At 41.6% G+C, this 26,487-nt stretch overlaps 1 protein-coding gene across 6 annotated transcripts in view; it reads right to left on the bottom strand.

Annotated features, from left to right (window-relative positions):
- MAP2K5 (mitogen-activated protein kinase kinase 5) overlaps positions 1 to 26,487 on the bottom strand; it is a 263,591-nt gene that overhangs the window by 10,255 nt on the left and 226,849 nt on the right. For all 6 annotated transcript variants that reach the window (XM_015142546.3, XM_077939621.1, XM_015142547.3 and 3 more), the window contains one exon: positions 24,980 to 25,025. In XM_015142546.3, coding sequence (XP_014998032.1) covers positions 24,980 to 25,025 — 46 coding nt within the window. The remainder of the gene's footprint in view (positions 1 to 24,979; positions 25,026 to 26,487) is intronic.

Raw genomic sequence — 26,487 nt, 5'->3', positions numbered from 1 at the left:
CTTGCCCATGTTTTTGCCATGTGATGTGCCAGCTCCCCCCTTGCCTTCTGCCATGACTGTCAACTTCCTGAGGCCTTATCAGAAGCTGAACAGATGCCTGGAGCCATGCTTCCTGTACAGCCTGCAGAACTGTGAGCCAACTAAACTGCTTTTCAGGTTACTCGGTCTCAGGTGTTTCTTTGTATTAATGCAAGAATGGCCTAAGGAAACTTCACTCCGGCCAGGCGTGGTGGCTCAAGCCTGTAATCCTAGCACTTTGGGAGGCCGAGACGGGTGGATCACGAGGTCAGGAGATCGAGACCATCCTAGCTAACACGGTAAAACCCCGTCTCTACTAAAAAAATACAAAAAAACTAGCCGGGCAAGGTGGCGGGTGCCTGTAGTCCCAGCTACTCGGGAGGCTGAGGCAGGAGAATGGTGTGAACCCGGGAGGCAGAGCTTGCAGTGAGCTGAGATGCGGCCACTGCACTCCAGCCTGGGCGACAGAGCAAGACTCTGTCTCAAAAAAAAAAAAAAAAAAAAAAAAAAGAAACCTCACTCCAATAGAACGGACAAAGAAGAAAAAAGAAATCAAAAAAGTAGACAGAAAGTACAAAATAGGACTGTAGGGAAAAAAAACCTCAAGTATATTAACAAACAATAAATATACATGATTAATCAATTAATAGAGCCTTAGTTAAAATTTAAAACATCAACAATGAAATGCAGAGATTCATGTAAAAGAACACAGAAGTAAAGGATAATCAAACATAGCAAATACTAACCAAAAGAAGATGGCATAGCTCTATTAATAACAACCAAAAATAAAATTTGAAGGAAAATATATTACAGATAGAATCACCTCATAAAGACAAAAGACATACTTTGAAATGAAGACACAATATTTTGACATATGCAACTTAACATTACTGCCTTAAAACATATAAAGCAAAAATGGACAGGAATGCAAGGAGAAACAGACAAAGCCACGGTAGTAGTGGGAGATTGTAGCATACCTCTCCTAGAAATTGATAGATATAATGCAGGTAGGAAATCAGTACAGTCACAAAATATTTGAGAAACACAATAAAGTTGATCTAAAGTACATCCATAGGACATTGCATTCAACAATTAGAGAATATATACTCTTTTATTTTTTTCTGAGATGGAGTCTCACTCTGTTACCCAGGCTGGAGTTCAGTGGCGTGATCTTGGCTCACTGCAAGCTCTGCCTCCCGGGTTCACACCATTCTCCTTGCTCAGCCTCCTGGTTAGCTGGGACTACAGGTGCCCACCACCATGCCCGGCTAATTTTTTGTACTTTTTTAGCAGAGATGGGGTTTCACCGTGTTAGCCAGGATGGTCTTGATCTCCTGATCTTGTGATCTGCCCACCTCAGCCTCCCAAAGTGCTGGGCTTATAGGCGTCAGCCGCCACGCCCGGCCGAGAACATATACTCTTTTCAAGCAGAGAGAACACTGGGGGGACAAACCAAATGACCATGTTCTAAGGGAGTCTAAACAAATAACAAAGATCTGATGTTATACATAGCATGCTCTCTGGCCACAGTGGATTAAAATTAGATAATAACCACAAGATAACAAAACATCTTTCACTATTTGGAGATAAAAAATACTTCTAAATAATCTGGTGTAAAAAAATCCTCATTGAAATTGAAAATTACTTAGAATTGAATGACAATGAAAACACTGCATGTAAATACTTGTTGAATGCAGCTAAAGCAATATCAGCAGGCAACTTCATAGCTTTATAGGCATATGTTAGGAAAAAATATTGAAAATTTATGAGCTAAGTGTTTAATACATTATAAAAAGAACAAAAAGTATGTCTAAAGAAATAATAAGATGGCAAATAATAAAGAATATGAAGGAATTAAATAGAAAGATGTCATGAAGATGATCAAAATTGGTAAAGGGAAAACAAGTAAATATCAAGAAGGGAAAAAAGACACGTAACCACAAATCCAGTCAAAATTGAAAAAGAATAAGGGCCTACCGTATGAATGATATGAAGCCAACATTTGAAAAATGCTGAGAGTGACAACTCAACAGCAGAAAGGGGGTGTGAGATAAGTGGAGAAGTGATAATGGCGGTGGCTGGCAAGGTGCCAATGAGTGCTGACAAAACATCACCCCCCGCAGGGGCGTCAGAGGTTTCAGAGTCCTAGGATCATAGTTTTAACTTTTCAAAGCACTTCATATCCATTGTCTCATCTTATTTCAAGAAGCAGTCAATTAAGTAAAGGCTGCTACCCCCTTAAAATCTTAGTAACAGCTTTTCTAGTTCCTTAACAGGGAGAAACAAACCATTTACACAAAGACTGAGCCAAAGTGGAAAATTTTTGCTGCTATCAAATCAACAAACAATAAAGAGGAAAAAATTGCTAAAGACACTGGACATCAAAACTTTGGGTAAATAACCTTAAATGAAGTATCTTTTTTTTTTTTTTTTTTTTTTTTTTTTACTATTTTCAGCTGTGATGTTCCAGAGTTATCTGACCCTCACTCAGTTCAGTGGAATGGGCTGCTGAGGGTCAGGAGTGCAGGGAGCTGGCTGGGGAAAATTTGGAAGAAGAGCATAACAAAGGTCAAAGTCATCAGACCTAGTCTAGTTTTCTTTTTTTTTTTTTTTTTTTTTGAGACGGAGTCTTGCTCTGTCGCCCAGGCTGGAGTGCAGTGGCCGGATCTCAGCTCACTGCAAGCTCCGCCTCCCGGGTTCGGGCCATTCTCCTGTCTCAGCCTCCTGAGTAACTGGGACTACAGGCGCCCGCCACCTCGCCCGGCTAGTTTTTTGTATTTTTTAGTAGAGACGGGGTTTCACCGTGTTAGCCAGGATGGTCTCGATCTCCTGACCTAGTGATCCGCCCGCCTCGGCCTCCCAAAGTGCTGGGATTACAGGCTTGAGCCACCGTGCCCGGCCAGAGTTTTCTACAGGATTGAAAATTACCAATTATTCTCAAGTTTCTGCTATTAGCAACTAATGTTTTCCATCTGAAACAGACCACGCCCTTTTATAAAAAAGGAAATACACAAAAGGAAGCAAACTGTTAGAAAATTCTGATCATTTTGCATCCCAGCAGCAAATAAAAACCATCAACAGAACTCACTCTTAGCCTTGAGCAATATTTTCTAAAACAAAACACAAAGAACCTGTGGTATTTAACTATTCTGTTATTGATTTACTGTGGTTTGCAAGGTAACGCTGAAGAAAATTAAATGTACAGAAGGCTGAAATGTGTTTTCCATGGTGGTGAGTGGTGTGACCCGTGTTTTCCAAGGTGGTGTCGCTGATCATGCGCAGAAAGAAAGACTGAGGGAGCACACATTGGTTACAAATAAGCTGGCCACCTTCACTGCGGAGCCTCATGAAACCAAAGTCTATTTTCACTGTTAAGAAAGTTATTTAGTTGCAAGCTTCCTTCTTATGGTAGCTGTGTCTATTTTACCGAGGGTCTTTAATTCAATAAGATTCACTATGGACGTGCGGAGCGGCTTCTATGTGCCTAGATCTAAGCCTGGTTTTAGAATCTAAGGACTTTTCCTTGGCACATTCAGGACTCTTTGGTCCTCTCAGAAAATAAAACCTCAGTAGTTTGAAGTCCACCTTAATTACTGATTCAAGATGAAAATAATCATATTGCTTCAAACTTGGACATTTATATACAACATGATCAAAGAGTATATTTTCTATGCAGTGAAATGGCCAGTTTCCAAACTTAGGGGCACTTTACAATCTATAGGCCACTATACTTTGACACCCTTTTCTTAGACTAAGAATCTGGAAGTTAGAACTTGAACATTTTAATTTCAGGTAGTCCCTCAAGCTTTTCCTTAAGCCAATTTTCTTGTATTTTAGACTTGATTCTAACAAGCTTAGTATCTGATTTCCCAATTGAAAGCACAAGAGAAAGAGCCAAACAGAAGGGGAAGAGGAAGGTCTGTTAAAGGGAGGAACAAGAACAGCAGCAAGAAATGACATCTACTAGCAAAACTATACAACAAAAACAAAAAACCAGCTTGGGGTCAACCAGCCTAGGGACGAATGGCCCTACTCGTGTCAATATCAGGAGATACTGGTATAGAACATGGCAAATAGACAATGACCATAACAATGAGCTTAAGAATCTTTTGGTTTTTTTAGAGATGAGGTCTCACAGTGTTGCCCTGACTGGAGCACAGTGGCTATTTACAAGCACAATCATTGCACACTACACCCTTGAACTCCTGGGCTCAAACGATCCTCTTGTTTCAGTTTCCCGAGTAGCTGGAAGTAAATTTAATTAAAAAAAAAAATTAAATCCTGATGCATGTAAGCTGTTTAAGAGGATAGAGAAGTGTTATAATACATTTAAGACCTCTGGCTTGTAATTGTTTAAAGTTTGATTTTATAAAGAATACACTAGAGTTATCTGAATAATTTTCTTACATGGAGCAGCTCATCCACCTATGATGTTGCCATGTGAGATTTAGAAAATCCACATTAAACACAATGAAGGCTCTCACTTTGCCCGCTTTTCTGTAAGTCTGCCATGAAGCACCATGCTCTCTCACGGGGACAGACAAGGCTGCCGATCCTCTGAATTCAGTCAAGACATATGGGGCCGCTTTGGGCCCAAGTTTACCTTGGCTTCTTTGCAGAGAGTTTGATTACTTTTAAGATTTATGGTCAAAGCGGGGTGAAAAAAGAAATACCTCACAGAGCAGATTTATAACTTCATCTTGATTTTTAATACCATTAGGGATGACATCCTATGACATAATCTTGGAATGACTGCAGGGTGACTCAGAAACTCAGTGGGAAGTTTTATATTTTAGGGTCTGGAGCATTTTGTAGTTGCAAGGTCAGGTAGGAAAGGACCAGGGAAATGAGCCAGAGAGACGGTCAGAGAGTGAGTGTCAGCTGGTTTAATTTTCTGTGTCAACCCCGAAAATTAGATAAACAATGACAAACCAGGCTTTTTAAATGAACTTGTCACTTCTGGTTTTCTTGATACAGAGCAACATTTTTCAAGTCCTGGTAGGCCCAAAGACAGATTTAACCCCTGAGAGGTGTATCCAAGTGTTTCAAAGTCCTCACATCCGAAAACAAAAGGTTTAGTCTAACCCTATACCCCTTGAAAGAAAAACTAATTATCCTTGAAATTTAAATACTCTTCTCATAACAATTAAGGGAACTTTGCCTACAGCCAAAAGGTCCAGTCCTTTGCAGGAGGGTCTTAGCAACGTCCTAGTTTTTTCTTTCCACCAGACCAACTCAACCCTTCAACACAGTTCCTTTGATCTCAACCTCCTTTTGCAAACATGACCTCCAACCACTGTTCTAAGCAATACTGTCCACATTGAGCAGGTACTGGCTCTCTTCTCACCAATGCAGGTGAGCAGAGACCTGGCCCTGCCCCTCCTCTGCCTGGTGCTTTGTCGTTATGAAGAGGTAGGAGGTAAGAACTGCCCTGACTTTTATATGCTTTGTGCTATTGTAAGTCTTTGTTGCAGCTATGACATTCTCCCTGGTGGTGAGGGGAACAGATCAGTGAATCTTCCTAATAGCTCCCCCTATTGCCTTTGCTGTAAGGATATTTATTTAAAGACAATCCAGTTTGAATATGTTGATTTGGAGACAGAAATACTTATATTTACTGATACCAGCATTTGAGTAGGGGTTTTGATTCTCCAACTGGCTTTCGAGCTCATTATCTTATTTCAGTGTCACAAAAACCCCATGAAGTAGCTGGATGGCATTACTGTTACTTCCTTCAATTTGTGGATTTTGCCAAGGTAGAGTTGGGATTTGCACTGGATGTCAGCTCCCAAACCTGTGCCTTTTGTGATGATGTGCAATATAATAGCAGCCAGTTGTGAGCACTTACCCTGTGCCAGGTGCTCATTAGGTGCTTTCACTGACATTAGTTCACGCGATCTCCAAAAGCCCTATCAGAAAGTAAATGATAACCTATTTTATAAACAAGGACACTGCACTCTAAGGTGTTAATGACGCTTGAGCCCAAGTTTCTTGAGGTTCTTGGCCTTCACAGGTCAGTCTTTCCCTACACTCCACTCCACAAGTGGTCAATACAAGCCCCTGCATAACAAAGTCACAGAGTCTGCCCTAGAGAAAATATGAAACAGGTGATTTGAAGCCCTTTGATCCTTCAGTCTTTGCCTCATCCCTCAACTCCAGTGCCCCTTTTCCTGTTTAATGCAGAAGAGTCTCCTCTTCCAAAGCTTCAAAATCATCTGATGCCAGCTAACTGCTGACATTAAGCCAATTCACAGGAAAGTATGAATAACTTAAGAAGGGCACTAGGGCCACGTGCATTTGAAAAGAAGATGCTTGGCTCCTGCCCAGCTGTAGCTCAGATATCTCACAGGTGGACTATTCGTGGCGTGAGGGGCTCTGAGTAGACAGGTAATAATTTACCTGTGGTTTCCAGGAGTCCTGTGGATTTCATTCTCTACAACACAGCTTATTCCCCCTAGCTCTGACTCTGTCTTCTGCAAAATATGGAGAACAGCATCAACCTCACAGGAGGACAGTGTGTGTGAAATTCCTAGCCCGGAGGCAGTTCCATAGTCATGACTACCAATGGCCTAAATTTTGCAGTACTTTTCATACTCCTTTTCTAAGGAAATTTTTATAACACCTAACACATGTTCAGCACTAAGTGTGGCAGACATTAGGATATAGGTTGTTTTGTTTTTTGTCTTTTTTTTTTTTTTAAATGTGACTGGCTCTCCTGACAGCTGCAGTAGAGAATTAAAGGCCCTGCTTTCCACATCTTAAGGACCCTCACCACTCAGTAAGCAGCCCCTCCTCTGACCCTCAGCCCTAAAGACCCAACTTGCTCCCCATTTAAAACAAGAATGACCAGACCTCTGGGTTTAGAATTCCATGTAACTAAACCACAAAATAGGAAAAAGGAATCCCAACTGTTGCACTTGTGCACAGCCTATAGACAAGACGGCAGTGCCCTCAGACAGCATTTCAAATACAGTTTATTAGTGTGTGATATGAAAAGGGTATTTTTATTGCATGATATAATGCAATGGGACCTTGGGCGCTCTGTGGAAAGACCTCACACTCAGAAGTGTAATGAACCCGTAGTCCCAAAAACATTATACTGTACATTAACCTATCATTAATGGCACATTAGGGCTAGGGGCATTGCACGCTTGCTGGTCAGGGCTCCATCAGGACAGTGTTGAGAAAACCACACAGTCTTCCCAGGCTTAAAACAAATAGAAAAAATAAATATTCCTGATGTCTACAGGCTGCTTTAAAGGAAGTTCAATCCAGCTCTGCCTTGCAATTTCCAAGCCTGCTTTTTTAAGACTGGAAGAAAGATACACAACTAAACAAAGGGAAAAGAAAATGACTCTCTTGTAGTTTACCCCCAGCTACTGGCTATTCAACCTCAATGTTGCTCAACAAGGTCATCAGCAAACAGCACCTTGGTAGTGTAAAAGCTGCCCAAAGGACACTTGGGCCTGGACCACAGACTGCAGAAGTGGGAAGGGGCCTTGGAAATTGTGTGTCCACTCCCTTCACTGTCTAGATGGAAAAATCAATCTTCAATAAGATGAAGGAAGAGACAACACATTCAACAGAAAAACAGGCAAAGAATGTGAAAAAAATACACGTGGCCAATAAACATATGAAAGAAGTGTTAATCCTCATACTTAATAAATGTAAATTAAAACAACTACTAGTTCCTTTTTTTTTTTTTGAAACAGAGTTTCACTCTTATTGCCCAGGCTGGAGTGCAATGGCGCGATCTCAGCTGACTGCAACCTCTGCCTCCCGGGTTTAAGAGATTCTCCTGCCTCAGTCTCCAGAGTAGCTGGGATTACAGGGTGCCCCCACCACGCCCGGCTAATTTTTGTATTTTTAGTAGAGATGGGGTTTCACCATGTTGGCCAGGCTGGTCTTGAACTCCTGACCTCAGGCGATCCGCCCAGCCTCCCAAAGTGCTGGGATTACAGGCATGAGCCACCACGCCTGGCCAACTAGATACCATTTTACCACTGATTAGGTTGGCAAAGATTAAAATCTGATAATTTCGTATCAGAAGAAATGAAGAAGAGTTAACATTCTCATATCCAGCATACAAAGATGTATACATAGAGACACGGTCACTGTCTTAATAAAAAAAAATTCTGGAAATGGTCAAAATATTCTATGACAGGGTCCTGGATAAATAAATATGATACATCCATAGTATGGAATACTATGCAGCCGTTAAGAATGAGGTTGATCTTTATATTATATGGAAAGACCTCAATGACATACTAAGTAAAAAAGCAAGGTACAGAATAAAAAGAATTAAAAATTCTAGAAGCATACACAAGCTACTATTAACAATACTTATCTCTAGAGATTGGGGCTGGAGGATATGGAGGATTGGAAGGAGACTAACTTCTTACTGTATATCTTTCTGTACTGTGTATTTTTTTTTTTTTTTTTTTTGAGACAGGGTCTCCCTTTGTCCCCCATGCTGGAGTGCAGTGGTATGATCATGGCTCACTGCATCCTCGACCTCATGGGCTCAAGTGATCCTCTCACCTCAGCATCCTGAGAAGTTGAGACTACAGGCAGTGCCACCATGCCCAACTAATTTTTAAATCTTTGTAGAGACAGGGTCTCACTATGTTGCCCAGGTGGGTCTTGAACTCCTGGGATAAAGTGATCCTCCTGCCTCAGTCCCCTAAGAGCTAGAATTATAAGCATGTTCTACTATGTCTGGCCAAATTTTTAATCATAATTTAAAAACTAGTTTTAGCAAACAAATGATGATGATGGCAGGAATAAACATTGCTTATGAACCTATTATTTTTCAACTACTATGTTAAGTGCTTATGTGCTTCACCTTATTTGCCTTTTCACAAAAACAGAAACAGTAAATTGGTCACTATTATCCCCCTTTCCATGTAGTGGGTACTAAAGTTTCCAGGGGTGAAGTAACTTGCTCAAGGTGACTCTCTTACCCATCCACCTTCAACAATGAAGCAGACTATTTACAAAATAGAGAAATACTTTGCAAACTTAAGACAGCCTGAGGCCACCTTCCTGGGGACAGCCTGCACAACCCGGCAATGATTCAAGGAGGTGAGGGGAAGGCAGGACAAAAGGCTGCTGACTGGCTGAGGCCAAATCAAATTTCTGGAAACATCTTATCTCCATATAAAAAACGGGGAGAAGTCCTGGGGACCCCAGAGCTACACATGGTTTAAGTAAATAATGCTTGCAACCAGGGACTCAAATACATAAAGCGAGTAGTTCCCTCATTAAATATAAATTAATATCAAAGGCAACACACGCGCAGTTCCATGAAGAGGACGCTGTCTCAGATCAGCAGAATTTCAAGGTGAGAGCAGGGGCTGAGAAGTATCCACAGCAGTCTCCACACCTTAGGACGGTGCTGGGCCAAGAAAGTCGACTGTCTTCTCATTCCTCCGTTTTCCCCAATTTTATTAAGAGCCTTATTATTTTTGGGTAATAGACTGTAGTAACATTTTTAAATGCTAAATTGTATTTGTCCTAGGGTCTGCCAGCACATGCTGTAATTACAATGTTGATTAGTAAACAGTTTAAATATATGACAGACAATGCAGTTAAGGCCTACCGTTAGGTCAATATGTGATTTAGATTTGCCATTTAAAAAATCTCATTTAAATTTTGCATACATTAATCACTACCATACTTCAAGGTTCTGATATCCACCTGACTACAATATTAAAATAAAACTTGCTGCCCCAGGGAAATCCTACTTATTCTTAATTGTTTCGAGGCTTTGATGGGCTTTTAATCTAAGATTAATTTATGCAATTTTAAATAACTCTTCTTATGATTAATAAGCTTGAAAATTAAAAGGAGTCTAAAGCAATTATAATGAGCATTTGGTCATAACCTCATTAGAAGAAGGAGTGAAGGATACAGCTCTGGAATTCTTACAAGACTACAATTTAAGGTTACTTTTAGAGAAGTCAAACATAGTTCCTGAAATTGCAAAGGCAGGTTAGCAAAGGTCAGTGTTAAAATGATGGCTAGCTAGATTAGCATACTAATGATTTTCCCTGATAGTGACAGAAAGGACACAGAAAAGAAGATGCAGAAAGAGAGACAAGTGACATGCTGCCAAGCAGCTACAAGCGCTGAACTCGGTTTCCCATTCTTTTGGCTAGAGACCTTCGCAAAATCTGAGAAACAGCCAAAGGGTTAGGACATTCCTATGCATGAATCAGCTTCAGCCAGAGGGTCTGGCCCACCTGGGGCAGGCAGAATCAGTCCTGTTGTCTGCCCTGCCTGCCTATCTGTCTGTTATGGACCAGCCACTTTCCTGCTTAAGAACCAACAAGAGCTTCCAACTGCTCCACTACTCTCTGGTGGGGACAGCCGTTCCAGATCACACTGGCCCCAGGCAGCTAACTTTACCCCATCACTTCCAAGGGTCGTTTTTGTTTTGGCCAGGGTGGGTTCTTCACTGTCCTCGTTCCCTCCGGTCTCAGCCTGTGCCATTTTCTCTCCCTGGAATGTCTTCCCTCTTGTTACTAGCAGTGATGATGATGACAATGACAATGACGATGAAAGTGGTTACCATTTATTGAACACTTATGTTATGCCAGACACTGTGCTAAGTGTCTAACATTTTTCTCTCACTTGAATTTCACACTTTGCGATACTCTATTTTTGTAGGTAAGGAACCAGAGGTAGAGAGCGTTCAGTAACACGCTGCAGGATGGAGAGCTAGGAGAGGAAGGGAGAGGGAGGGGAGAAGTTGGCTTTCTGTTCTACCACCACTTTCCAAATTCTGTACTCAGGCCGGAGCCAGGCATCCTCACTGACTACTATGGCCCCTTAGCCACTGTTCCCTGAGCTCCCGCACCACCCAAGCCAGCAGCTTGGCACTCATCCTGCCTTCTTTAAATGCTGCCAACAGGCATGTCTAGTCTGCTCCTGAGGACATAGATGTTTCTTATATTCTTTCTGAACCCATCATGGCACCTCACAGACCTGGACAACAAATACTTATTGATTAACTGGTTTACAATAATTCTGTCCAACAAGATGCTCATTACGTTTTACCGATAATAACGGGCAGACAGGAAAAGTTACAGCTTCCAGTGAATGGGAAGGAATGTGCTTCATCTTGTTTGGATTTTCAACCACAGAGACCGCTCCAAGAGACTACCAATTCAGTGTACGCCAACTGCAAACATTCGACATACATATAATTTACTCTAAGTCACATTAAGCTTCCCTAAACACATGTATCTTCCAAGAGGCAACAAGCTGGAAATACCCAGGAACATCAGACAGATGAGAAAATCATGACCCAAAGAGGCTGAATGACCTCATGTCCCACGTATGTCTCGCACTTCATAGTTTACAAACACTTTCATAAACTCTATCTTCTATAAGTTAAAAAAAAAAAAAAGAAACAACCCAACAACTAAAGCCCCTGTGAGGTTGGTATCATTACCCCATTTTACAGATGAAGCAGCTCAGGCTCAGATGGACTAAGTAAACAGCTGCTGCCGGCCCCGTTTCCTAGAGGTGGTGCCTGTACTTGAAGCTATATTTTCTGATATCCAATTCAATCTCTTTCCAGTTTCCCAGGTTGCTTCTTGGCTCACATTCACACGATAGACTGATTTTCAAGCTTTGAAAGACCAACCTTAGCCTCTCCATGCTTTACACACAACACGTCCTGTCAGTTGTCAGATCACAAACCCTTCTACCTTTCCACTCCTTCCATCAAGGTCATAGGATGAGCAAGGTCATGGCTCCATGCCAGGGCCCCTGTTGCCCCCACGCCTCCAGCACCTGTGTTGGGGTGTAGACATCTGTGGGTTGTCTTCTCCTCGCTGTTTCCCTTCTCCTTTCATGATGGACCCTGATTGTTTGGCTTGACTACTTTGTATGTATGATGGATTTGTGTTTGCTGGATTAGTGTCTGATAGCCCTCTGTATTCCCTATAGCTGTGCCATTCAAGTAGTTGTCCTGTGAACTGCTTGCTGCTGGCCTGCAATGAGACAAGTAGCCATGCTGCAATGTGAACCGCACACAGCTTCCTTCGCTCACAAAGTTTTTTTTTTTTTTTGAGACGGAGTCTCGCTCTGTCACACGGGCTGGAGTGCAGTGGCTGGATCTCAGCTCACTGCAAGCTCTGCCTCCCGGGTTCATGCCATTCTCCTGCCCCAGCCTCCTGAGTAGCTGGGACTACAGGCACCTGCCACCTCGCCCAGTTAGTTTTTTTGTATTTTTTTAGTAGAGATGGGGTTTTACCGTGTTAGCCAGGATGGTCTCAATCTCCTGACCTCGTGATCCGCCCGTCTTGGCCTCCCAAAGTGCTGGGATTACAGGCTTGAGCCACTGCGCCCGGTCACAAAGTTTTGCTCCAAAAAAAATGTCAGCTGAACTAAACAGAATGTTTTCAGACTGGCTTGATTTATATCCTGCCACAAAATCCTTATCTTCCTGTGTTTAAGAAACAGTTTGGGGCCAGGTGCAGTGGCTCACACCTGTAATCCCAGCACTGTGAGAGGCCCAGGCAGGCGGATCACTTGAGGTCAGGAGTTTGAGACCAGCCCAGGCAACATGGGGAAACCCCGTCTCTTCTGAAAATACAAAAATTAGCCAGACATAGTGTTGTTCATGTGTAGTCCCAGCTACTCAAGGAAGGGCGGGTGCTGAGTTAGGAGGATCACCTGAGCCTGGGAGATTGAGGCTGCGGTGAGCCAAGATCGTGTCACTGCACTCCAGCCTAGGTGACACAGTAAGACTCTGTCTCAGGGAAAAAAACAACAACAAACAAACTACCATTGGTGCACAGCCCATACTCCGAGTTCAGCTAAACTGTAACACCTCTGCACATAGAATGTGCTCAGTAAAAAGTTTGTTGAGTTAAAGGTAATTTCTCCCAAACTCGAGGAACATCATCTCTTGGAAGCTGCCCATTTCTATACCCATGATGGCAGAAGTGGAAAGGTGGAAAGGTTTGTGACCAGACAGCTGTCAGGACACACTCCGCCCTCAGTTTTTGCCAAAACCAAAACAACAATGATTACATAAATTCTCGCAGCTTCCCCTCAGATAACCAATTAACAGACCAGGGCAAACTGTTGGTAATTACTTTCTCTTTTGTGTTTTGTTTCTACTGAGGTTCGGGCTTCAACCAGGCCCCCCGCCACCTGGGGATGGGTGGAGAGTGTGTGCAGCCATCTGCTCTCTGCCTCGACCATGGCCCTGCGGATGCAGCCTGTGGCATCAAGGTGGAAGTGACCATAGGGAGGGAGTTGAGCAAAGCAACCTACCGGGGCTCTGGCTGCTGAAATCCTGTAAGTTTCTCTGCATGGTCCTGTATTTGTATTTAGCTTTATTTTTCTAACTGCAAGAAATAGTTTGACTTAGTGGAAATTCTCTAAACCACAATAACAATCCTCTGCCTACTATGCAACAATGGGTATAGCTCTGATGTTGTGCAGTAGGACAGTCCTGTGTTCTTCCTGGCTGTGTGACTCTAGGCAAGGAAATTAACCTCTCTGAGCCCCAGTTTATGCATCAATAAAATGGGAGTAAGAATAATCCTTATAGTGTTCATGTGAAGGTCAAATGAGATAACTTAGATGAAAGAATGCTCTAACTTGTTTAAAATGTTTTCTCTTATATAACAAATCCATTTTCTAAAGATTATAAAACAGGATCCTTTCTGGATTCATCTTCAGCCCCAAGTTAGGTGCAATTGTTACTTCAATCTCTTCAAGTTTGTTTAGAGAAAATAAATTGTAGTATGAATACTGGCTAGTGTGGCTATTAGAGGCTCTGGTACTTTTCCTTATGACACAAGCTGCCTTTCACACGTGTGTGCAGAAAATATTCTCACATAAATACCCAAATGTCCGTGGGTCCCAGCTCACCTGTCACTCCATTCTCAAAGCCTCCCCAGACACCCCTAATGGAAATTCATTTCACCTGTTAAATTCATATCATTTTAATTCAATGACCATTTATTTGAGCATTCTACTCAGGCTGGAGACTGGGCTAGACGCTAAGGATACAAAGATAAGACATGATCTCTTCCTCGAGGGATTGTGGTCTCCTTTATTGACTGTTACCACAAGTTACTGCCACAAAGTGCGAGGAGTGCACTAATAGAAGTATTAGTCAGGGTGAAGGGTGACATGCAAAAGGAAGTCCTCAACCCAACTGAAGCACGCTTAGGAAAACTTCACAGAGGTTGTGCCAGTTGGGTCTCAGAGGTGGAGTAGAAGTTCACCATCTGGTGGTGAGGAGACAGCACAAGCAAAGACATGACTGTATGAGGACGTCTCACGCGTCTGGGGACTGCCAGAGTTTGGAGCACAGGACTCCACAGGAGCAGCCTGAGGTGAACGGGTAGGCGAAGGTAGGAGGAGAAGGTGAGGGAGGGTCTCTGGCGATTCTCGCATTCTATCCTATGCTTGGTTGTGTCTACCCTCACCTTCCTCACTGGACTGTGAGATGGCTGGGGGGTCAGGACTTGAGGCTGACATGCTGCCTCCTTGGCGTCAGGCAGGATACTGGGCACAGAGTGGACGCTAAGACATAAAAATGGCGAGTGCAGACTGAAATGCACATCTGTGATTCCCACATTGGCTTCTCTCCCTGTCTCACAACAGTAGAAAGGGCTTCTGAAATACAAATCTGCACCAGACGTGCAGAGGTTATAATTCAGCCGGTCCCCTAAAAGCCATCCTTACACCTTCCTTTGGTGCTTAACCCACTTTCCAGATGATGCAGCACTGCTGCCTGCACAGGAGAGCTGAAAAGGGGGCCATTTCTGAAGGCAGGAAGGAGACAGCGCCCAGCCGAAGCTCTGCTGACCTCCCTGACAGGGGGGAGGAAGTCTTGTTTTGGAGAAAGGACTTTCCAGTGCAGAGCTGGTGCCACAGGCCCTGCATAAACCAGCATTCCAGGGTTGCCGATCTGCCTTCCCCAGAGTTAGAGCAAGAGTATTCCAGAGGCAAAGCTGTGGCTTAAAAAAAAAAGTCATGTTTAATTTAAAAATTAGAAACTGGAGCAGGCTGTGAGCACAGGGGTTGATTGAAACAAAATTTAAATTCCTGTCAAGCCCATTTAAACACGGGGGCCCTTCATAGACAATTAGCTGCTCCCTGTGAATGCTGAATAAACTCAGGCCTGGTCACTGTGAGAAGAGAGGCGCCTACTGTGAGGCGCTGAAAAAAAAATTAACTAAAATCAGGCTGTATGAAATATTTAGCCTTCCAGTATATCACAGGGGTTTGAAAGTGTAAACAAGACAAAAATCGATTCCACGGTGCCCTCAAATCAATCCCCCAAAATGGTTAGGGCATCTGTTTCTGCTAAATTTTGTTTACATCGGCAGATTTGCCTTAATTGCAGTTGTTTATCTCTCATTGTCCCTGGGGCCCTAATCTCCCGATTACTAATACTTAACACTCATTTCACATCTAAAGCTACTTCTAATCCTCAACAGGTTTGGGGGGCTCTTAAAATTATTGAAACTGCAGAGGCGGGAGACACTGCCTCTTTGTGAGAGGAACATTTTCTTATCTACTACCAGCTGGGCCCAATCATCACCAGGGATGGCGACAACAAAGGTGCTAAAAGGCTCTTCCACAATGACTGCTGCTCCACTGGGGATTCAGAGGAGAAAAAAGAGCTTTGATGGAAAAATCTGAACAAGAGGCTAAAGCAGTCCAGCCAAATAAAGTTACTGTCATAATCAAATGCTGTCAATCACCATGAAAATCCAATTAAAAATGTTTCAGCACAGCCCTCTTAAGTGGAAAAAATGTACCCTATTTATACAAATTTTTGTCAACTCCACACCAATCCCACAATTAGAAAGTCGTGCTATTAATTGAATCCCCCTCCCCCTCAAATTTAGAAAGAGATGCAGGCCATTCAGAAGCCTTCTGAGGAAGCTAAGACACACACAGGCTAACAATTAAGAGTTAATCGGTTTACATTTGAAAATTCCATTTTCATTTGTGTCAAGGGAACCTTTGCACAACTAAATGAATGGTACCTATTCTCCTACTTCAGAATCAGTGACCATTTATATGAAGAGAACAGAGAAACGGTAAACCAGGATACTGGAAAGAAACTAGTCCACGCTCCAGCAAATGTCTCTCAGTAGACCAAGGCCTAATGTTTAATTCTAATCTTGAAAATTAAATAGAGGACGGTAGGCCCAAACGTCTCCACTGCCTTTCTGTAGTCTCTAAATGGCCAAGTGAACCTCAAATTATCTGCAGGCAGATTTTGCCCCTCAAATAACTCTGTATCTGAAATCACAAGACTCATAATCCCCAAAGGTCTCTCTCAAAACTGCTACAAATTAAAAAGCAAACAACCCATTAAACAAATCCAGCTGGTACAACTGTAAATAGGAGCTTTCTAATATTTTCCCCAGCTCTTAAAATTCCTGGTTAGACTGGTTAATAATTGATAAGAACTGCATCTATTTATGGGTGTGTACTCACAGGAAAACAACTTTGCTACCTTCAACAGCAATTCCCAAATCCCAGGGACTAGTTTTAGGATCCTTTTATATTTCTCCCACAAACGGCTGAATGTCTCTGGTCTTTTTCAACTGAATCCGTTATTCCCAAGAGCTGGGGAGTGGGTGGCATGCATCTGATGTGCAGACAGATAAAAACCTTCGGGTCCCCTGTCATCAATCTAACAGGCAAAGATGGTGCTAGCCAGGAGGTCTCCTCTAGGTTTTGGCTCTCTAATAACCTCTGGATGTGGAGTTACTTGCTTGAGGTAAATTCTCAAGTGGTCAGAATGCATGCCAAAGATCATACGTGCTGCCTATCACCACCTGGTTAGCACCTCCTAGCTCTGCCCATACATCCAGAGTGGGATGGCTAAACCCTGGAGCTGGTTCTGATTGGTAATCCTCATGCTATACTGGTTGTTAAATGTTTTGAATATTATCCCTGTATTCAAACATTCAATATTCAAATATTGCAATATCCTAGAAATTTTATTATTTTGGCACCAAATTTTCTAACTCCGATGATCTCTCCTAGCACGAAGTCAAACAAAAACCTTTTTTATCTGGCCACATATTCTAGTGTGGCCACCCTAATTTACACTGCATACTGTAATGTCCAGGGATTGCTTGTTCTTGGATTAGTTTCTTCAGCTTTACTCTGAGTTCCTGGAGAACCAGATATATGTCTTGTTTGTCTTTATCTGTTCAGTGTTTACTTTATCTGTACAGTGTTTTACTGGATTGGATTAGAGAGAATAGCATGTGCAACCAACACTGTTTTGCCTAAATGACAGCAGACTAGGATAGGCACTGAATTATAAGATCATGATCCTCCTTCAAGGAACTTACAATCTAGTGGAAGAAAAAAGGTATTAAACCAGTGAGTTTCCCCTCTGGCTGTCCTTGTAATCACCTAGAGAGCTTTAAAGGTTAAAAAAAAAAAAAAAATTACCTGCTTCCTGGCCAGAGCTTCTTTGATCCGGGTTGGGATCCAGGCATTTTTTTTGTTTTGCCTTTTAAACCTCTGAGGTGACTCTGATGAGCTGCTAGGGTTGAGAGCCGCTGTACTACATGGGCTAACTTGTGGCCATAAGATGAAGATATAATTAGATGCTGCTCCAACCTAGACACAATACATGCTGAAGGGCTTCAGAGAAGGGAGCACACAACTGTGAAGGCGAAGAGTAGGGAAAAGCCGCAGGGAGGAGGACCAAGACCTTCCAAGGGAGGGGAGAGGAGGTTCTTTTAGGCTGAGGGCACCACTCAAATAACAGAAACTTCTAATGAGCTGAGTCATGGCCAATGAGGAACTAATGTGTAACGTACTTTAAAGACCCCCCTTAGCCTCCCCATGCCTCGAGCTGCCGCGAATCTGGCATGGCACTGAAGAGCAGCCCGACTGATCCACTTTACTGCATCCAAGATAACCAAACTCTTCCTGTGTTCAATGAAGGCTACACAGCTTCACTGTGCCTTGAAACAAGGTACTGGGAAGATGACAGTCCAATAAAACACGAAAGAGGCATTACAGACATGAGTTCAAATAACTACAATCTTAAACAGGCAAGTCATCACTGTACTAAGAGATCTGACTTGACTGATGGAGGAAAAAAGTTATGCTTAACTGGGAAATTAAAACTGTCAGATCACCATGATCAAGGAATGACAGACTTTATCTATATCTTGCTTGCTATGTGCATGTATATAAAGACATATACAAACACACACATATTTATCTGCTAAAGTCTTGTGAAAAGATTAAGTGGTCACATCTATGGAAAAACAAAGCCTGTTTTCTTAGGGTTATAATCTCTCTGTTCTTGCTGAAGTGCTAATGTGTCATCAAAAATTCAAATTAAAGCTGTCTGATTTAGTGCGATCTCAAGTATCCAGACAGTGATTCTGCCGTTGTAATTATGTGCAATTAAAAAACTAAAATCAACTTCTTTACTAGTGGGTTCCTCTTTATAAGCAGACACAAACAGATGATTTTAATGGCCTTCAGAACTTAAAAAAAAATCCCATGGTTGTCAGCTGGACCCTACGTGGGGGCCCCTTGCTGTTGTGATGACTTTTGTGCATGATGGAAATATTCAGTTGAAGTTACAATCCCAGCCAGTATTTCTCACTGCAAATTCTGGGTGGCATAGCTAATGAGCTACCTCCAAATGAACAACTGAAAACAAAATGATGTTTATAAGAATGAGTGGCTAGACACATTAGGAGTCTGGCCCTAAAGGTTCATTTTAAAACACACTCCATACGACACAGGTAATAGCCATCTGTAGTGAACTACATTCAAGTTCACAATTTATTAACCATCATTAGTATTTTAAAAAGCTTAGATTTTTGCAAGCACAGGGTGGATGAGCACTTTCTAAGGGGGCTATGGAAATGCACCTTTCTTCATATTTGTGCTCAGGGCACAGATAAGCCCCGGATCAAAATAAACCAAAACTTATCTCTGGCACATTTAGTAGAATGTGTTGATTATTTCTAATTGATCTGAGCCCCATGTTTCTAGTAAGCAGTAACAGATAAGAAATCCCCCTACCCTTCTGCTAACCACAAAGGATCATGCTGCTCTCACAGAGGTAAGATCCTTTTCCATCTTTCCTCGTGACTTCCGTAAGACTTGCTGGTGACCCCCTTGTTTACCTGCCTTCATAAGACCTCAGAACCCTCCCTTTTCTTTGAGCCATTCCTCAGTAATAAACACTCTCCCTACTTCAATAGCCTAAATAAAATCACCTTCTTAATTGTCCAGTGCATTTTGTCTTTTATAGCGGTCAGAAGATTTGGGTCTAATAAAGAAACAAAGCCATTTGGTGTGAAGCCCAAAGTCACACTGGAATTTGAGTGCTGGACAGACACAAATCTAACATCATGGTTACCCGGATTTTTAAAAGGACCATGCAGATGTGCAATTTATCATATACCTTGATTAATTGAGAGAACAACCATCCATACTATCTGAAAATGTAATTACAATCAGGTTTGGAAAAGCAGAAAAGCTACCAGTGACAATTTAATTTAGAGGAGTTAAGTTAACATCTCTTAGCAAGTAATTAAATGTTTAAACAGATTTTTCTAGAGCAGTTGGGTGTTTATTAGCCCCAAAACATTACCACCTCTTATACATAAAGCCTTAGCTGAGAAATGAGATGTCTTCAAGTTTGCAGCTGCTAGGATGACATGAAGGAAAAAAATCCAAAAGTACTATTCTGATTTTAACTGATACCCCGCCTTCTGGACCCACGCCAGCTTGGTGTATTTCCAATGCCACTATTTACTTGCTTTCTAAGCAAAATGTCAAATTTCAATTGCAAACTGCATCCTCTGTTTCTTTTTAGGTGCCTGGATTGAAAACCAAACCTGAGGAAATGCTAAATGCCTTTAAAGGATGCCCTACTCTGGAATGTACAAGGAAATGCACAAAATAACAGGCATTACTAGAACCTAATGAGAAAACCCATGTTTTTAAACAATTACTAAAGCAGTATAGTAATAGCATAAAGACAATTTCTTCGCCAGCTTGTTTCTCTGAAATTCTCTCTGCCACTGAACAGCTAGAACAGATAATAACTATTAGTAAATCAAACTCCTCTGCAATATCCAGCTGTGCCTCACACATTTACATACAGATAGAATGGGTATATGTTTTTAATATGTATGTGATACGTACTTTTACCACAGCCGAAGTGCATGCTACAAAGGAGGGGGAGAATGGGAATCAGATCAGCATGAGATAATAAAGTGGCCTAGATAAAGTATTAGCCAGCGATTGATCTCAAACCGGGATGCTGCTTCTTCTGACCTGATTACTTACTATGCATAGATTCCATTAAATAGAGCTTAGACACGGAAAGCTTCTGGAAACACTCTAAATGCATAGAAAGATCTACCGTACTCTGAGCCCAAATTGTAACTGTGTGGGTGCCCACAGCCCACACCTTCCCTGCTCAAGTTAAGGCCCACAGACAGGCTAGGCAGGGAGGTTAAAGGGCTGCCTGACGCTGGTGCAAAGCCCTGCTGAACCCCACAGAAAGCACCCCACTCCCACCCCCAAGCAGGCACTTTCCTGCGGAGTGAACACCTCCCTCCCTACAGTTAGCTCCTGGCCAAGTAACTCTAAAGGACAGAAGCAAAGGAGCTTAACAATCATTGAGGGTCAGGGTCCCCTTTGAAAAATGAAACAGTCATGAATTCCTCTTTTTGGATGAAAAGGCACATCTCCACATGCATAGATAACTTTGGATGTAATTTCTGGGGCTCTGACTTCCTAAAGTCACAGACCATTGGTCAAGGGCTGCCCCCTCGGTTTTGCATATAAACTGAAGTGGAAAGGGGATGGGAGTTGGCTGAGGTTACACAGTGAAGGGATACGGTGGAGGTTCTCCCTGCTAAGTCACATCCTGACCTTAGCTACCAAATAATTCTGAAGGAAGATTAATTCCTCAGAAGGAATTCCTTGTGGTTTAGAGAAGCAAATTGTGTATACAGTAATGTCTCACATATCCCTTTTATTTCAAAATATTTAAACACAGAAGTTGAATAGCAAAACCAACCTGAACGCCCATCTTAATGCTCTCATCTTAGGCTGTCTTTGTTCCTGAGTTTAAGGGTCTGATTTTTATGTTTTAGGATACTTCATTTTGATTATTGACAATTAAGGGAAATTTCTCTACCATCTTTGCACTATTGCTCTCTCCCTTCTTGCTGCAGTCCTACCAATCCTTTCCGACTGGCAAGGGGCTGGCTTTTTCCCACATAAGCCATGGAATCCCTGCATTGTCTGAAGCCTGCTGAGCATTCTGTCTGCTACCTCCTCAGGGTCTCCACTGTCTGAAAATTTGTCCCTAAGTTTATTGGTCCCAGTTCACAGAGCTGGGGCAGCACTGACACAGGTCTTTCCTGTGAGTTGCGGCAGTGTGATTTAAAAGCAGATTCTTTAACAATGGAATCATTATCACAGGAAAAGAATTGGAGGTGGAGGTGGAGGTGGGGGTGGGGTTCTACCTGCCCAGTGTCGGCATGCTGAATGTTCTTGGCTGCCTACATGCTTACTTTACCTTTAAAGCAGGGTTTAAAGCTGACTCCTGATTTCTGCAATTGGCTCTTAAAGAGTTGAAAGTCACAACTTTTCAAGGATGAGGGACCTCCCTATACATGAATGGGAGTCCATTCAAGATAATTCACTCAAGAAAAAAGATCCATGTGGGTGGGTGTGCTGTTTCCAGGGTTCCTTCTACAGAAGTGGAATGTCTTAAGAGATTGCCCAGCTGGTGGTGAATATGTTGCCTATTTGAACTCCACCAGGTCAATGTCGAAGGGGTTTCTGTTCCAGCAGGCACTAGAGGCTTCACATTGCTCTGAAAATGTCTGAGACCGAGATATACTTATGCTTTACCCATCCTGTTTCCTTTGCCTGGAATGGCCCCTTCAAAGCTATTAAAATTCACTTCATCCTCCAAAGGCCCCTTTCAAATGCTACCTTCTCTACCCAGTTTTTCCTCATTTCCCCAAATGGATCTCCACAGAACTCTGCAGTTCTTTTATAAGAGTTACTTCATTCTAGTTATCTGTATACTTACTATAGCCCGAAAAGACTATCTGTGTGGCTTCCTCTACTTTATATCTTCTGCTGAATCTAGAACAAGACTGTGCACAGTGGTCTATCAACTACCAAATTCAATTATTTACTGGGTTCTGAGATCTCTTAGGATGCTGTAGATGCTGATGATAAAACTTTTGAGAGAACTTCTGACGTAGCTTAATGGCTACATGCCAGAAAACCACAGCAGCTCAAATGTATCCTGGCCTCCTCAAAATGTGGGCATTAAATGAGTTTCTTGGTCCAACTTTAAAATACTTTCACTTAGGATATAAAACCCGAAAACTATCGTAAGAACAACCACACAAAGTGGAGGGCATAAAATAACTAAACAACTAAATGAGTTCTAACAACGAGATTTAAATGGTCTCCAAATTCCAACCTTGAGTTTTACACTCATCTTTAAGACTCACATGGTCAAAAACTGCCAAGATGATGATTTTATGACTTGATAAGGGGTATTCTGGTATAAACAGTGACCCTACCACCTAAGTGTCCACTCTGCATTGCCCAGACCCAGGAGTAAGGGTGATCTGGCCCACCAGTCCTATATTCTGATTTACTTCGGCTGGGATTTGCTGTGTTCGCTGGTAAAGGTCACATCTGGAGTTCATATAAGAGTTCCCAAATAGTGAATTTATAACTTCCAGTATTTCCAGCTGCCCATCTCTAATTTTCTTTCTTTGATTTGGAAATGGAGGCCTACAGGGAAACCTTGACAATCCTGCAGACCTCACATCTGAAGCGGCCCATGCAGCCCATGCTGGTACCCTGCTGGCTGGAGTAACCGTGCTTGGGAGATAAACTGCTCTTTTTGTGAAAGGCACAGGCCCCCACCCAGAGTGACAAATGGGCTCTACAGTTCATGCATTCCAGAGGAGGCTCTCGGCTTCCAGATGGGAGCACCATCAAATAGGTTGTAGGCGGGGAGAGAAAAGGAAAAATTAAAGCCATTAATATGCTGGAAGGAATAAAGAGGCTGGTTCCTTAAGATTGGGCCCCTAGGATGTGGCTCAGGTTCCTTAAGACAAAAGAAAACCCACTTTCTTTCCCATCCCCTATTGGGCCCAGTTTTTGCCCAAAGTCCAGGCAGGGCTCACTCTCTGACCACAGCAGCTTCACATATAGTCTATTGTTCCCTGCCTCCTCACTGAGCCCTGCCAAAGCAGTGGTGCCTCACCACTGCTATACCTCTGGGAATGCATTCATTTAAAATCAAACAGTGAGCAGTACTAGAAATAATGTTAAATTAAGTATGGAATGGTGCTTCCTGTGACTACATTTTTCATTGTATTTTATTGATTTATTGATATTTATTAATTAAAAATGTGGGACAGCACACAACAGGGTGTAGAGTTGTAAAGAGATATATCTAAATACCTATGTTCTCTCTCACACACACACACACACACACACACACACACACACACACACATCACTTGCTTTCAAGGCACTGAAAGTACTCACCCTTTAGCCTTGTCTTTATGATGTGCCACCCTGGAGTGGTGTTCCTTACCAATATATACATCCATATACATTTATGGGTGTATGTGTGATCTGCAGATGTTTTATTTATAAGTGGCCAACTCATTGCAGCATTGAAACATGCATTTACAAACAAATATCTGTTTTATGAAATGTTATTCCTTTGTTTTAATAGCTGAGCTATCCAGCCATAGCACAATAATACACAAGGTAAATGGGTCTCCATCTCTAGAACCTGTTCCAAGTTTTCTCAAATGTGACTAACTGCAAGAATTTTCCAACCATCAAAGAGACCAAAAAAAAGAGACCAGTTTATTCTAGACATGAAACCTGCAGAGTTATAAATTGCAGAGGTTTTTAGGGGTGATCTTTAACTTGAAACTACCCTGAAAACTGAGATTTTGCTCTAGGGAACACGAAGGAGGAAAGTACCTTCCTGAAAAGCATTCAGGATGCAAAAAGGAAACGTACTGTTATTTTACATTCAAGGATGAAATCCATATTACACAGAAGTTGGGGCACTGAAACTGTTTATTAGGTTGGAATACAAAGGATGAAAACCTCTGAACTGGTATCTGTAAAATGTGTATTATTTAAAGAAAGTGAAAGAAAATTGGTAGGAATTTGCTCTGACTGTAGAAATCTAAAGGCAGGGAATGGTATGCAAAACATTAGACAGAACAGACTATAATTATTATTTACTAATGCTCGATCCTAACGTTATTCTAACAGCTTGTGCATTGTCAAATCAACAATCTGCACTAAATAAATGACCATTTGGGAATTGTTAGGAGCATCTCTGTTCCTCTCCCTGCTTGACTAAAAACTGTCATTTGCAATCAAAGAAAGCTGCCTTGGAGCTGAGAACACAGCACTGGCAGCCTTGTAGCTGTCTCTTTCTGAGGAAAGACCAAAGATTCACATTAACTTGATCTTTTGCAGCCAGTCTGATTTCATTCTACATGAATCTAAGAGGACTCCATGCCACATTCAGAAATTTTTTGCAGAATTGCACTAAAAACTTATTGCACTGATGATCTTCTGTTACCAATCCTCTGAATTCTAAAAGGTTCAATAGCAAATGAGGATAAAGAGTAACCTACATTAAGTTTGTGACCTTTGATGAGGCAAATGAAAAGAGTTCTGCATTAACTTTCAAAAGGTGGTGGGTTTTTAAAAAGTAAAAACTATTATCTGAGGATATGAGCTTCAAAAACATCTACCCAAATGAAGTAAATAATGTTGCCTTTTCAGAGCCTATGGCTGTTTTAAATTCCATTCTGGACTTTTAAACAGAATGTTAAACATAAATATATAACTGAGAATTCTAATGTAACTAAAAAAATACACTTACCATCAATTCTTCAGGTGCTGGCCTTTCTTTTGGCTGTTTTCGCATACTATAGTGGAGAGGAAAAAACTGCTCATATTATCTGTGTCATTTGTATATTTTTGCTGTAATTTCTACCCATGGCTATTTGTACTGGAATTTGAATGTTTTCAAATTCATCATGTTCAATTCTCGGCCAAAGTATTAGCATATATTCCCTTTCTTTTATTTTTGTCTTTAATCACATTTCTGGGGGACATTATGAGTAAGAAACAAAAAGTTTTTTTCTTACTTTTTCACTTAAAAAATATTTTGCAACACAATAAAGAATGAATTTAAACTAAATGTATCCTAATTCTACTTTTGAAGTTAATGTGAAAAAAGCAGCAATATTCTCTTATTGACTCAATTATCAATTTATTTCAAACTTAAATTTACGGAATATCCTTTTTTTTTTTTTTTTTGGTAATTGAGATAAGACAGTAAGGAAAGAAACATGACTGTAGAGTCAAATGAGAATACATCTCATTCTTTCGCTATTACTCCAAATGACAAGAAGTATATAAAACAGGTCAGGAATCTAGATAATGCTACAAAATTACAAGTGGCTTGCTGTAGATTATCTTGACTTGCATTTGTTTTGGCAACAAGGCAAGTTGATAATTCATTAAACCACTGTGGGACAGCTAAATTTGTTTAAGCTGCTTAAAGAATCACATTCTTCATATAAAATATTTGTTTTCCATGCATTAGATATAATTAGTAGCTGTAACATGTACTTAGCTATGTGATGAAGCACTCACACATGGGATGAAGGTGACTGGGCAGCTGCCTACTTGATGACTATCTGTTCTAAACTCAGAGTGTCCATGGGATAAAGTCATGAAAAGAGATTGCTGCTTCTATCACTTGGAAAAATCACACAGATGCTTTTTTCTTTATATAAGGCATTCTTCTAACAAGCAAGAAGAAAACTCTTCACATAATCTCTGCATTTGCTGACAATACCTTTTTAAAAACAGATTTAATGATCATTTGGTAAACAAGAATCGGAGTTATGAACCATTAATAACATCGAGGACATTTGCCTTCCCTATAAATAACCATATGCACCTCTCAAATACTGCATCCATTAGCAACTAATTCAAGCTATTTCGCCAGTGGAGTTGGTAACAGTCCTAATCTGACATTCCAAAGTAGCTGTATCTCTTGGGAAAACAAGGCTATTACCCACTATCATTTCTGTTTCGGCTTGACATCTGTGGAAATTTGAATACAGGTTATCCCTCCCTCTGTCTCCATAAAACTTTTAAATAATAGCTGATTAATTTTTTGGACAGGAGGGAGGTGAAGCCTTATCCACTTTTCTCCCTGCTGCTCAGACCAGCCCCACCCCCAGGTTGGTCTCAGACCACACAGCGAGATAAGATTAGCGCTGCGATCCTGTCACAGATCCAATATCTCCTCCAGAGCAGAGAGGGTGATGCCCAAACCAGGCGCTCCAGGCAGTAGAGGAATTGCATGGTTTGTGT

The sequence above is a fragment of the Macaca mulatta genome, chromosome 7 (assembly GCF_049350105.2).
Source record: "Macaca mulatta isolate MMU2019108-1 chromosome 7, T2T-MMU8v2.0, whole genome shotgun sequence".
Lineage (NCBI taxonomy): Eukaryota > Metazoa > Chordata > Mammalia > Primates > Cercopithecidae > Macaca > Macaca mulatta.
Note: the sequence above shows the minus strand (reverse complement) of the source record. Positions and strands in the feature narration are given on the sequence as shown.